This window comes from Passer montanus, unplaced genomic scaffold (genome assembly GCF_014805655.1).
Source record: "Passer montanus isolate IOZ18808 unplaced genomic scaffold, ASM1480565v1 scaffold3, whole genome shotgun sequence".
In the NCBI taxonomy this organism is placed as follows: domain Eukaryota; kingdom Metazoa; phylum Chordata; class Aves; order Passeriformes; family Passeridae; genus Passer; species Passer montanus.
In genome coordinates, this window is record NW_024367707.1 from 10,186,747 (window position 1) to 10,201,547 (window position 14,801).

At 39.1% G+C, this 14,801-nt stretch overlaps 1 protein-coding gene across 4 annotated transcripts in view; it reads left to right on the forward strand.

The window, feature by feature from the left end:
• Positions 1–14,801, forward strand: part of MID1 (midline 1) — a 238,773-nt gene that overhangs the window by 205,347 nt on the left and 18,625 nt on the right. For all 4 annotated transcript variants that reach the window (XM_039714476.1, XM_039714475.1, XM_039714474.1 and 1 more), the window contains exons 4-6: positions 2,711–2,818; positions 5,938–6,086; positions 9,250–9,377. In XM_039714476.1, coding sequence (XP_039570410.1) covers positions 2,711–2,818; positions 5,938–6,086; positions 9,250–9,377 — 385 coding nt within the window. The remainder of the gene's footprint in view (positions 1–2,710; positions 2,819–5,937; positions 6,087–9,249; positions 9,378–14,801) is intronic.

Consider the following 14,801-nt stretch of genomic DNA (forward strand, 5'->3'; position numbering starts at 1 on the left):
CCAAAACTGGTTCCATAGAAAGGTGTCACCAAGTCTAGCATAAACTCTCAGACAACAGATACCTCAGATTAAAGAATCAACCTTCATCTTGGGTGAAGGGAGCCCAGACTGAAGTCAGCTCTCTCTGTGATTTGGAGACTTTCACAAAGTGTGTGACACAGTCACCAGGCTTTATAAGGCAGCTATCAGTCTCTTTTAACAAACTCCTTGGAAGGAGGGCTTGTTTTTTAATGTGGAAAAAATGTAGAATGTAAAACCTCAAATATTTGACCAGACAGAACTCACATTCCTTGGCCAGCCCAGCTGGAAGTTATTGTCAAGGTTGCTGTTCATCAAAGGACTCAAGCAGAAGGAAAAACCTCACTCTGTTATTTTTGTAGCACCTGTACACCGGAGCCCTGGTCCATGCCTGTGGCTCTTTAGTCTGACACATGACTCCTCGGGAACATACAAGTAAATAATATTTAATGGTAATCTCACAAATAGTCCCTTTAGAGCCACAGCTAATATAGTGCACTTAAAATTAGGCATGTGCTCAATTATAAAGTTATTATTGAATCAGAGGCTTTGGGAGCTGAAAATATGATTAAGTAGTATTTCAGCTTAAGAAAAGCCCCTAGATTAAATGTTGAGGGATATTTTTTTTCATACAAAGCTCAAATGTATAATATAATTTTAGAATATTATTTTCATTTTTAACAAGCTTGTCCAAGCTATAAAGTTGGAAAAGTCTTCAAATGGTGTTTAGAAAAGAGTATACTTTTCAGATTTCAAAGAAAAAGAGAAGTCTGCAGTCAGTGCATAAAGAAATCCAGAGATTTTCTTCCAAGCATTTTGTTTTTCTTAGTCTAGATCTTTTTAGGTTAAGATCCAATTAATACATTATTATTCAAATCAACTAGAGTATTAAATGAAACAATGTTGACTTAATCTTCCTGTTACTTTATGTTTCATGACAGTTATCCCAAAAATTAATTAGATCTTCTTGACAAAGCAAATTGGTGATGTAAGTGGTGCTAGAACTAACACTTTGAGTGGAAGGTACTCAAAAATCCCGTCAAGTGTTACCATAATGAAGTGCCAAATGTGTTACTGTAATTAAGTGCTGAAGTTGGCTGTGGCATGAGCCAGCCTTGGTATTGACACAGGAGCTGTGCCCACAGGCAGTGGTGGGATCGCTGCCCGGGCTGAGCCTGTGCAGGCTTCCCTGCTCCTTGGTGGAATTTCAGTCCAGTAGTGAACCTGAAGTCAGGGCAGGGAAACCAGTGCATGGTACAGCCTGTTGAGAGCAGCTCTGCAGAGTTTCATGCCAAAGTAAGACGTGTGATGCAGCTGAGGTACTGGGACAACAGGAGCAAAGGGAGTAGGAGGGACAGTGCAGACTGACTAACTTTTCTAGGTTACCTGAGCTATCAGTGGAGAGACAGTGGCACTGCTAGAGGCTTTGGGTGGGCTGTTTGGTGTTCTCTCTCCTCATGGACTGTGATGGTGAGAAGGCAGAGCAAACAGCAAAGCAGAGCCATGGGCACCTAAACCAACATAATAGGAAAACCTTCTACATCTTCACCAGCACTTGCAGTCACATCTGGCCCTTTCCAGAAACAAATGTATTCTATCTTTTTATATTTCTCTCTTTTTATATTTCTCTCTTTAAGACATTTACTTGATGTCTTAATTAATAATTAAGCCTCTAAAATGTGCAAACAAACTTTAACTTTATGAAGATTTCAGAAAGATAATCCAAAACCTTGATGAAAGCAGGTCTTCATAAACAAGTCCTCTCTTTGCCTGGAGGGCATTTTGAATTTCACATAAGAAGGTTATTTGTAAAATTGGTTCTGGTCCAAATTTAGATACATAAGCATTTGCTTAGCTTAATGAGTTCCATAATGTGCTTACAGGTAAATGCATGTTTAAACATATTGTTGGAAGGAAAGAAAAGAATACTGATGCAGAATCATGGGGCTCATCGTACTGAAAAAACAGTCAAGGGGTGCAATATAGTCACTTGTCACCTGAAAGTATTCCCTGTTGTTGTTCTCCACTGGCTCTTATTATCCCAGTGGAAAAGGTGACATGGCTGTGGAGGCAATTAGCCAGGGCTGAAAGCTGCTTTACCTTCTTACCCTCTTTTAGCAAAGTGCAGATGGAAACAGAGCTCTGAAATAAGTTCTTTTTTTTTTTCCTTTCTTTTTTTTTTTTCCTAGATATGATTAGAACTTTTAACCTTTTTTTCTGATTCTTTACACATATATTGCTATCAGATGCTGGCACCAGCAGCAGTGAGAGGGGATGCTGCAGCAGATGGACTCTGCTCCAGTACTTGTGCCCTTGAGCACACTGATGTTCACTGCAGTGCTTCACATGGCTGCAGACCATGATGTGTGAAACACCTCCTGAAGAGACCTCGCTTCTCACTAGAGTGGGTTAGAGCTGGCACCACTCAATACTCACCAAACCAGACTTTTCTCACTTGAGTTAGAAACACCTGATTGTCTGTTTGCAAGCCCTGTCTCCTGCACACAATGCATTGAGACTCAATTCAGTACTTCGCAAAATCAAAAAGAGGGGACTGAAAATAACATAGATTATACACAGAAAGGAGAAAAAAAACCGCCAATCCCGATATTTTTAGAAAAAGCAGTTTTTAAATTTGGAGATGGAAAATGTCAAAAAAAGTTTTTGCTAATCATAAGGTTTTGCTTTGTAGGTAAATGCATCCCGCCAAGAAACCAAGCTGATGGAAGAATGTGACCAACTCATTGAAATAATCCAGCAAAGACGGCAAATAATTGGAACCAAAATCAAAGAAGGAAAGGTAAAAGGTTTTCTTCTTTAGATCACAAGTAGATCAACACTGTTTCCTTTTGATTGCAGCTTTTTTGACCACAGATATTATTGGTAGAAATTTGTAAACGTCCTTGGCTACTGACTGAACTTTGGTAGTTCTTGGCTACTAACTGATACTTTCATGCAAAGAAGAATTAGATCCTTGAAGAGTAGTACTCTAGACCTCAACTGTTTATTTGATATTTCCCTTACTGCAGGTGATTATAGATTTTAAGGATAAAACAAAAAATTTTGTCGTGATCAGTAAATGATTAATTATGTCCACTTAATGCTTCCTTCTCTTTGTTATACTGCCTGACAGTATTTCCCCCAAAGTGTTAGCTTTCACAAAATGTTACAGCATATAGAATCATGTCTCACAATTATCTTCTTTTTTTTTTTTCTAGGTACTTTAACTTTTGATTCAAATACTGTCAAAAATTTTGTCATTTGTTGTCATTCATGAGGATATGATCTTAACTTATTTACAAAAAATATTCAAAAGTGTGAAAGAAATTAAATTAAATGTGCATTTCTAATTGACAAAGTTCCATGATTATTAGTAGGAAACACATTGAGCAGGAAAAATCTCTGATACTCAAGTTTCAATGTATTTTCCTAGCTAACTGTTAACTCAGAAATGAATTAGAGTTGAATTAATGTTTTTATTTTCTAGGTACAAGGTGTTTACTGTTTAACTCCTAAACTAGCTAAGTCAGATATTCATTCTTCTTGTGTGGGAAAAGCTCAGGAAAGGAATAAACTCAAGAGCAGGTTAAATGCTTCATATGGATGTCAAGATATTCCAATTAACTTGAAATGAAAAGTCTGTAGGCAAGGGCTAACTTAAACACGTTGGAAACCACAGGTCCTGTACACTGTGTGAAAAAACCTGAATAGCCTTCAAATGAAATATATGGCCTTCATTTTTGTTTCAACTCCTTTCCAAAACAAAATATAATTACCAGAATATAATTCCCTTCAAATGAAATATATGGCCTTCATTTTTGTTTCAACTCCTTTCCTCTATGCACAGAGACCAGGTGTGCTACCAATGAAGTAGAAAACATACCATTCATCTGGATTTGTGCAATATACGCATTGCTTTTAAAAACTCTGTTGCTTGCTAAAATAATTTCCACTAGCATGGAAGATTTGTAATACAATTGACTCCAAATTTATTTGAATAGCGGTGTCCCCATTCTTTGTTCTGTTTTGTTGAGCTGAAAGTTATATCAGTGGAGGTCCAGTCAAGGTCTGGAATGCTTTGACTCAAATGTGATATATGTTGAAAGATTCCAAGGTCTCATGTGAAAAGCCACAGGAAGTTCTGCCCAATGTATCTTCCTTTAAGAGTGCCTATGACTAAGAGTCTTTCTGGAATAAGAGCACAGCAAATATCTCTATAGGACTGTAGGAGTGGCTACAGAGCTGGAAACACATACTAAGCTCTGGCTGTGCCTGCAAGGCTGTAGTTTCAGTTACGCACAAGTCTGAACACCCTCTGCAGCTCCACTCGTAATCTCATCTATCACCCAAACCCTACAAAATTCCACAGAACATGTAACAGGAAAGAAGCAAATATCAACTAGGTAAAATAATCCTAGGGCAGATGTCATTCCTACCATTGCAGAAGTGTGTGGGGACTGAGATGAGACTCGTTCTATTTCAATATCTCATCTTCCTCTTCTTGAAGATAAAAGAAAGAATCAATCAAGTGGAAAATATAGTTCATATTTAGACATCACAAACCATGACATGCTTTCTACTGCAGAAAACTCGTAAGTTAATATTTACTTCAGTTCACTGTTTGCTTGTTAATTAATTCGTAAATAAAGAGATGAACTTCTTAACATGGCAGTGAACCTTTCCCTGGTTAGGCTGGTGTAGACTGAATTGTAATCTCTGCAAATGCAAAGTTATAGGAAACACTGTGGCATTAGTTCATTCTAGAAGCTGATCAAATCATTAGCGTTACCAAAATCTGGGTGTTCCCAGCATTTTCTTCTCTATGCTGTTTCTATCATTAAAGACAGACCAATATCACATGACACAAATCATTTGGCCGTATCTTTTTTGGAAAGTTTTTTTTTAAATGTTTATTTTCCTACTTGTTTCTGTTGTCAAATAGCTGCACTAAGATACCCTCATCACTGCTTAGGATGCAAATATATCTCAAAGTCAAATCAGCAACTTCATAGCCTGTGCCCTAATTCCTGATATTGGGAATGCTATCTTGATTATAAATGTGGACATTTCTGCCAACCCACTTGGTTGTTAGTTCCCTCATTTTGCATGTAACTGGGTCTTAATGTGCCTTTCTAAACTCCAGAGTTATTTAATTTCCTTCCTATTTCTTACTCCTGTTCAAACTATGATCCTGATGTGATAACAAAGGGAAGGACTCCCAGACCTTTCAGGAACTATTGTAGTTCCTGAAAGTTTTGTTAGCCAACATTGTCTTTAGATGGAGGACTGTGCCCTTCCCTAACCTTTTTGCTAATGATTACAGTCACATCTACTGTGTTTATCTCCAGCACATATGTTTGCAGTAATAATAATCAGCTCTCCAGCACTACTGTGCTTTTGTCCAGTTAAAAATATCCAACAAGAAAACACCCATTTTTACTTAAAGCACATAATGAGGTCAGGCATGTATTGTTAACAGAGTTGAACAGTCTTTTTCTGTTAACTTTTATTTTCAGCTTTTTGCTTTTTCTGAAACTCAATTAATACAAAAGATCTAGTTAATCTATAAGTAGCCTTTAACACAGATCTCATAATTTCTGGGAAATAGTTATCTAAATAGACCTTAGCTATCATGTAAGCAGAAATTACCAGGAAATGACGTTCCTTCTGCTGGAAAATAGGCCAGCTGTGCTTGTTTTGGCTCTCCTCTGTTGTTTTCCATGTGGAAAATATTCAGGCAGAAAGGCTGTGCCTGTCCCTTATTAAAATGTTACATGGCTAGATGGAGTTCACCACGAAGCTTGTCACCAAAGCCATTCATCTTAACTCCTCCTTTGCCCAGCTTTGCCTCTGAATTGCAATCCCAACCATGATTTGTGACCTTAGAGACATGACTGCTTTCCTGTGTTTCCACTCAAGGTGGTGAGGCTGAGAAAACTGGCTCAGCAGATTGCGAACTGCAAACAGTGCATTGAGCGCTCGACATCCCTCATCTCTCAGGCTGAGCAGTCACTGAAGGAGAACGACCACGCTCGCTTCCTGCAAACAGCCAAAAATATCACTGAAAGGTAAAGGACATGCTCCTCTCAATAAAAAGAAAAACCTCACTTTAAGGCAGATGGGTTGCCATAGTTTCTGTATTGTCTTGTCACATCAGAGATGTGGTCAAAGACAGGGGTGTAGTTGATATATTCCCCCAAAATGCTACTTCGTGCTATACCAGAGTGGGAAGAACCTTACTGTAATGCTAAATCAAAACATCCCTTTGAGAAGAGGAGCAGTCAAAAAAGGGGCAAAGTAAGGGTTACAATAGCAACATGCACAAGTGAGAGTTAGAATGGTTGCCAAGCAGATGTCTGATGTTAAACACACTTTAAAAAATGGGTTTACGGCTGAAATTCCTAATTCATGAAAAATTCTGAGATTGAGAAAGAAATCAGACAGTCAGTACATTCCTTAGAAGAAACCGGGAATGACTCAATGGATTCATGTTCCTCACAAAATAGAAAGCTACAAGATAATTAAATTTGTAACTTTGTGAACCTGTACCTTGCATCTTGAAGAGATGGAGATTCAGCAGTCCAGGAGGTTTGGAAGTTACATCAGTTGTTGTGTTGGGCTCCTGGGTGCATGGATTTTCTACTCCTTTCAGGATCCTGGCTCCTCTTCAGCATGCCAGATTTATCAAAGGAAGACATAAAAAGTATGCTCTTTTTTTTTTTTCAAATAACTTTTTTTTTAATTTTAGTTATTTTTAGTTATTTTTTTATTTCTGGGTTCACATTATATCTTCACATTTTCCAGCCAATTTCCCCAAATCAAAAACATTAAATTCCCTGCTCCTATTATGCCTTTTTCTTTAAGTCTTTCCCTTACTCTGGTGTGCTGCACCAGTCCTCATCAAAGCTAATTACCAATTTATAAATAAGCCAGCAACACTGGGTTGCCCATTACAGATTCAGAGAATTGAAAATCAGTTAAAAAGACAAGGCCAGGCAAGGCAGTGGGTTATATGCTGTCTCTCAGACTGTGGTTTATATTGTGTCACCAAGCAACATTGTGGCATCGCAGATGAAGCCAGTAGTAAAACTACAAAGAGTATCAAAAGCTGAAGGTGAGGGTCTGCCCTTTTTTTCAGTATTCAGCAGAAGCAGCAGTAGGGCAGAAACTTGTGGAGACACAGTGCTTTTTAACTGACTACCAAAGAATATTCAGAGAAGTTCCATTTTGAACTTGCAAGCATGAACAATTGCATCATAAATACAATACTGTCACAGGAGAGACACTGGGAGAGCAGAAATGAGACAACCTGACCTATGTGCCCAATCAAACAATTCTTGGCTATCACAGATTGATGTCTGTAATGAGATGGCTGTGAACACGCTGAAAATCACAGAATCACTCCAAGCAGTGAATAAAACCAAAGGTAAAAAAGATACCAAGTGTTTGCAGACAAATTGCAAATGGAAAAAGAGGCTAAATAGAATTAATAAGTCATTCCTCACAAGTAACTCTCTTAGTTCTCCTGTGGTGAGCAATATTTTGTTTGCTTTTAGACTGCTCATGTAACAGTCTCACCAGGGCTCTGAGCTCCAGCAGCTAAAGAAGTCTCCTGAAATCATGCTCATTGCATTTCTTCATCCACACATTTCAAAGTAATTGCAGTAAAATATTTTCTGTTGTAAGCACAACAGGTAATTGCACAAGCAAAGTCATTACATTCACTCTGATGTTTAAGTTGTGCATTATTTATAGTGGATGAAATACATTTATCCTGGAAAAACCCTTTCCAATCAAGTACGGTGTCAGTGTTTACAGTGTCAACAGTAGGCAGAATTACAGGACGAAATTCAATCCTCTGAACCTAATGTGGTGACATGGTGTCTGAAATTTTGAATTGTTGATCTCACCAAAAACTGACTGTAGCACATGTAAATACAGAGCACCTTTTGCATATCCCCTAAAAGAGCCCAAAAAGACCTGCTGATATAAAATACAATGTAAAAAAAAAAAAAAAAAATCTGTCCTAGGATCTACTTTAAACTGAGTTCTACATTCACAGTTGCAACAGAAACAATGCTGAAAATTGTATAACAAAAATATTGACCAGGTAACCTCCTCAGCTCAGCTTTTGAAAGCTATGCTGAAGACAATGAGATGTACAGCTCTGGTTTTGACTTTCCTTATTGTATTTTCCTAAAGTACTACACAAAAAATATTTTAGAAAATAGTCCTTCTTAAATTCCTTAAATAATTCCTGGAGTCATTTCAGTCCAGTCTACAGAAAAAGAATAATATGGGACAATTTTAAATTGAAGCAAATACTTTGATCAGACACGTCGCAAATGACAGATAACAGACATAGATTTCATGCACAGTTGTCTGTTTATCTCCAAACTGAAACATTTGCCTAATTTCTGTCGTATAGCATAAGATTTAGTGATCTCTCTCCTTAAACCAGTCAGACTTTCTGTAAACACATCCAGTATCCAGCTCTGCAGAAATATGCATTTGGTGAAACCAGGCTGAATGGACTGGAAAATGCATTTTTCTTGTGAAGGTTCATCTCTTTATATTAGTACATCTGGACAGAGAAAATGTAAATGTAGCTCCTGAAATGAGTTAGGTGAGGAAGCTTTTCCAGTTTGGAGGAAATATAAGTATGCACACATCCTTTGTAGGGAAAAGCCTTTTAAAACAAACCATGCTGACATCTATTTGTTTTATCTCCCTCCTGAGCTTTTTGAAGTTAACAGCAGTGTGCTGTGGTGAACAGCTGAGGAGCTGGGAGGACTGCACCAAGCCCTTGGGACAGCAGTGCCAAGGCGTGCCTGGAGCAACAAACTGCTTGGGAAAACAAGGGTTGGGAGAGATACAGCATCTGTCAGGATTGCTTAAACACAGCTAATTATAGAGCTCTTTCTTCTTTGGTTCCATAGGTGATTAAAAAGAATTCTTCAAGGGATATTGTTGTTTGGCCAATATTTTGTTAAAATCTTATCTGATACTGTGTGATAGCCCTAAGTTCAGTAAAAAAAAAATATTGGAGATCTTGCTGTCAAAAATAAAAGTGGCAGGAGAAGTTCCTAACTTAAACCATATAAATAAAATATGTATATAAGCTTTTATCAAGCTTTTTGAGAAGCTGTAACAACCATGTTGATCAAGTCCACCTTGATATAAAAGTCATTGTGTCTTGAGTGCTAAAAGACATTTTTCTTTTCATTACAGGGTTTCCATGGCAACTGCATCCTCCCAGGTTCTAATTCCTGAAATTAATCTCAACGATACTTTTGATACTTTCGCACTTGATTTTACCAGGGAGAAAAAATTGTTGGAATGCCTTGATTACCTTACAGGTACTTTTTTTTCTTGAGATTCTGCTATTATATATTCCTCATAAAATAGTAGTGATAGGATTTTTTCAGTTCTCCCTGTGGTTGTAACTTTGGCTGATTACCAGGTGCACACCAAGCTGCTCTCACTGCATCTCCTCAGTAAGGGGAGAAAATAAGATGAAAGGCTCATGGGTTGAGATAAGGAAAAGGAGATCACTCAAGAATTACTGCTACAGGCAAAACAGACTCAACTTGGGAAAGATTAATGTAATTTATTGCAAATTAATTGTAAAAGTAGGACACTGAGAAATAAAAATAAATCTAACAAAAAACTTTTCCCCACTCCATCCTTCTTGGGCTCAACTTCACTCCCATCTCTTCTATCTGCCCCCCAGCAAGTGGTGCATGGGGTTGAGGAATGGAGGCTGTAGTCAGTTCATCACACAACATCTCTGCCACTCCTTCTGCCTGGCACCCTTCCCCTACTCTGGCATAGGCTTTCTCCCACAGAATGCAGCTCTTCATGAACTTTTCCAACATGGGCCCTTGCAAAAGGGTGCCATTCTCCAACAACTGCTCCAGAGTGGGTCCTTTCTACCAGATGAGTCCTTCAGGAGTGGACTGCTGCAGTGTGAGTCCTCCATGGGCCACAATTCCTGTAAGAAACCTTTATCCTGAGTGGTACTCTCTCTGCAGGCTGCAGCTCCCTCCAGGGCATATCAGCCTGCTCCAGTGTGGGTCCTCCACAGCTGCTGGTGGACATCTCCTTCACTGTAGTCCTCTGTGTGCTGCAGGGAAACAGCCTGCATCACCACAGCCACCACCACAGGCTGCAGGGGAATTTCTGCTCCAGCACCTGGGGCACCTCTTCGCCCTCCTTCTTCACCAACCTTGACATCTGCAGGGCTGTTTCTACCACAGCATTTCTCACTCCTCTCTCCCTCCCCTTCTACACAGCCTTTCTTCCCCTTTCTTTAAAGTGCTATCACAGAGGCACTATCAGCACCAGTGATGGGCTCAGCTTTGGACAGTGGCAGGTATCTCAGAACTCTCCGTGTCTGATACTGAGTCAGCTCCTGATCTTTTCTGATGGAGATAATCCCTGCAGCCCAGCCAAAACATTGCTACATAAACCAAATACACTCTCCCTCTTAATCCTGAATGCCCAGCCAAAACATTGCTACATAAACCAACTCTTAATCCTGAACGGATTACCTCTAACAGCCCCAGAACACCCCAGGAATCATTGGGTGCTTCAAACAACTGGGATGCATTTCCTGCCTCCTCTCCTTGCTTTCTTCGCTACCAGAGCGTGAGGAAGTAGGTTTAAGAAATTATTAAAAGGCACTGCGGCAGAGTGCAGTGAAAGAACAGCTGGAGCTCAGCCTGGAGCAGCCAGAGGAGGGAGAGCAGGGACCAAACCCAATTTCCCAGGAGATGGATGCTCCAGGTGTTACCCTCTCCCTTGGGGCTGCCTCCTTGCTGCAGCAGATTGCTGCCTGGCAGAGTTCCCACGAGCAATCAGAAGCTGTTCAAGCAATCAATGTCACAGGCTCAGCAGTGAAAGATGTTTTCTCATGTTGGGGACGCTGTGAATTTCCCCCATGACAGAACTGGAGGATCTGGCTGTGTCTGGAGCTGGAGAGTGTGGTGTGCTCTGAGCCTGGCTGTGGGGTGGGCACTCCACACTGCAGAGCCCCACCTCGCCTAACTGAGGTCTTTGGCCTGAGGAAGCCCACAGGATTAGACCTTTACTGAAATCCTGAGTAATGTGTAGTCTCAGAGTGTACAATGACTCACAAAGAGAAACAAATTACTGTAATTTAGGGTGTTTTGATTTCAATGCCAGAATTAGAACAATTCATTCCAGCTCAATTGAAAACAGAAGAGATGTGGTAGGTTTTTATTTTGCAACGTCTTTAAGCATCTGCTGTTAGCAGCAAGAATTTGCAATGAAAGGCACAAAGCACTGTTAGAAAAGCATTGGAAAACACTTCCTGGGTCCCACTTGCCCCAGTTTTCAGAGGATATACTTGTGTTAGTTCAGGAGAATGTAGGGGTGCAGCCTCGTCATTGCCAACCACTATCTTTTCCAAGCAAAGGACTGGCTTCTGGCTTCTCTGCAGAGGAAAAGCTGAGAAAGTTAGGGTTGTTCAACCTGCAGATGAGAGGGATCCAAGGAGATCTCATTGTGGTCTTTCAGACTTAAAACATTTCAGTAGTGTCTGTAGAGAAAGGACATGGAGTAATAGATCTAAGCCAAAGGAGGGTAAGTTAAGACTACATATAAGGAAAAAACCTTTAAAAATTGAGGTGGTGAGACATTGGACCAGGTTGCCAGAGAGGCTGTATAGGTTCCATCCCTGGAAACATTCAAGGTCAAGTTGGACAGAACTCTGAGCAACCTGTCCCTGTTCACTGTCTGGAGATTGGGCCAGATGACCTTTGAAGGTTCCTCCCAATTCAAAGTATTTTCTGATTCTATGATTCTATAAATAGCAAATAGATTAATACTGGGAAGCGCAAGACTGGGTGCATACACAGGGCAGCAGCACTCTTGCCTGATGGAGCTGTGGGATTCTTGCCATATCTAAAAGAGAAATTGTATCTGCAAGGAATTTTTTTTTTGTCACTGTGTGACAGATGAATACAATCAGTGTCTAACACATATTCAAATAAATAAAACACAACAATAATGTGATAAGAGCAATTTCTGCTTCTTATACAGTACCAGTGAAATGTTATGTTGTCTGCTTATCTCTAAATCTGCAGGAATTTTTCCATCATGTTCAGACTTCACCCCAAATTTACAAAAATCCAAGGAAATGAAGGATTAAAACAAAAAACTGACTCATTCACCCTAATCTAACAATCTTCCTCTGAAATAATCACTCATCTTCCTTTATGGTGAAAGAAGAGAAATAACCATCTCATTTTGAGGCACATATATTGAGGCACTTGACTCCATTCTGGAGTTGCCCACTTCTCCCGGTTGTTTCCAAACAGAGGATGGATGTACTTATTCAAATGCAGATAGCTGTGATTTAGATCTGTGAAGATGATGATGTTAATTCTTCTAGCAGTCTGTTCCCGAATCCCTCAGGTCTTCTCCCCTTCGTACATCATATGTCAATATTATCAACTTAATTGCTGTGCACTGCAGAAAACGAAGGTTATATCTGCACCAAAATGAAGGGTTGTCTTGCTGCAAAGATATTTCCTGTGATCCATCATGATGACTGTCATTTACACAGGTCCGTCTCTGCCTTTTTCCTAACTCATCCATAATCTTAAAAATTGCTCACAATGCAGTCTAAGGAAACTTGCTTACATATCAAGCATTTCAGTGGGTTTTTTTCCTAACAAACCATTTCTATCCTTGATGCCCAGTGAAAAACAGTTCTAACTGACTTTTCTTCACATTAATAAATAGCATATGGCTGCAGTGGCAAAATGCAAAGCACATGTCGAAATTATCTGAGCATAAAATGCAATCTATGCAGACAGTTAAGATACATTTATGTAAATATATGTAAATAGCTATACATGAGATATAGGTATACATATATGTGTGCACTTATATATATATAATCCCAAAAGTAAAATGCATTTGATTATTCTCTACTGTTGTCCAGAAATTCCTGAGAAAGCTTCATATTATCCGTTTCAGATTGGTGCATGGAATTTTCATAGATCATAAACTGAACACTTTGTGACAGAGTGAATTAGGCTTTACTTTTATCATGTTTCACAGTTAAGTAAAACGAAGACCACTTGTATGTCCTAGCCATAGATCTATACTGTGAATTAAGTGAGAAGCCTACCTTATGACTGTCATCTGTACTGCTTCTGAACAAAATGTCAAAACCTAAGTTCCAGCTTCATTATCTCTGTTGTCGGTTGCTTTTGAAACAATTGACCTTGGCTGTCTCCTGGCAATTTTTTTCTCCTTTGGTTCTTCCCAGTATAATATTTGTCAGATCTTCTTCAATCTCTATATCCTTATCTTTCTTTCTTCCTAGGCTCTTTCTTTACTGAAGAAATAAATTTAACTAGTTTGTGCTTATCATTTACGTAGATGTCTGTCCAAAGCTTCTGCTATCCAAATAAAATCTCTGATATCTTTTTGAAAGTTGCCAACCAGACATTGAGATATCAAACTCTGTATATTAAAACAATACTTCTAATCTTCATCTGACTGTTCTATTCTCTCTATATATAGCCTTGATATCTTTTGAAAGCATTCTTATCTTAACAGTTGCTCAAGCTCTTCATCTGGAAACCATCTTTCTCTAGACATGTATCTAGCTAGATATAGGCAATACATATAACTTGCAAACTCTCTGCAGAATATTACTGTCATAAGGAGTTTTTTTGTCCACTGTGAATCAAAAATGCTTGCTTTGCGTCCTAATACTTTGAAATCAATTGCAGGAGCATCCATTCTTTGACCTTGCAATTTTCCCTACTTCAGAAATCCTATCTGAAACAATGATAAGTTTTTTTCATCCATCACTTCACCTACAACTGCACAAAGAAATATGTATTGCCCAGCATATGCCAGCAATTTTTTCACAGAAACAACTTTGTTCTGGAAACTCTTGACAACCTATCTTACTGCTTAACTCTTTCAGCACTGAAAGATCAAAGACCAGTTCCAGACAACACTGGGGTAATCTCTTCTCATTCTGTTGGCTTTGAGCAGTCCTGGCCTGCCCAAAGATAGGGTCGAGATGGTTTGTATGTGTGACTAAGCCCTTGGTACTAACTCACACATGACAAGTTAATAACACATAAAATTTGTATCCACATCTGATGTAACTGTGCCTTTCCAATTCCTCCATGCTGATTCAGCCCAGTGTCATGATACAAGATGGAATCAGTAATGAATATCTAAAAAAGAGATTCAGAGCAGCTCTGCAACTCCCTCACATCATACCAGCAATATGAATATTTCTAACATCATTAATTCAAGCAGATTGCTTAGGTCTTCTTTTAGGTCTTAATACTCAGTATCAAAATCCATAAGAAATCTTTACAAAGTCAATCATTGCATGAAAATAGGGAGAGAGAAACTGAGCGAACAAAATTAATTTGAGGTTGTTTTAGTCAATCTCTGTGACCTTGTGCTGAGAGGATTTAAATAGAATCTCAATAGACACCCAGGAGACACTGAATTAATGCTGGAATTCACCAGGGAGAGGTGGCAGTGTCCCTGAACTGTCCCTCAGGTGTGCAGACCTTGTAAGGCATCAGTTCTGCTTCAGAGCAAAAGCCATGCAGATGACACGGAAAGGAGGGTGCCTTAAACTAAATGGGTGGAAAGGGAATATGCTCGTGAGATCAGTTACTCCTGAAAGCAAATTTAAGAAACTGCATTTCTAATATTAGTGCCTTTCAGGCATTTTAGGTGTGGTTACTGACTTTTTAAGTGTGTTTACTCAG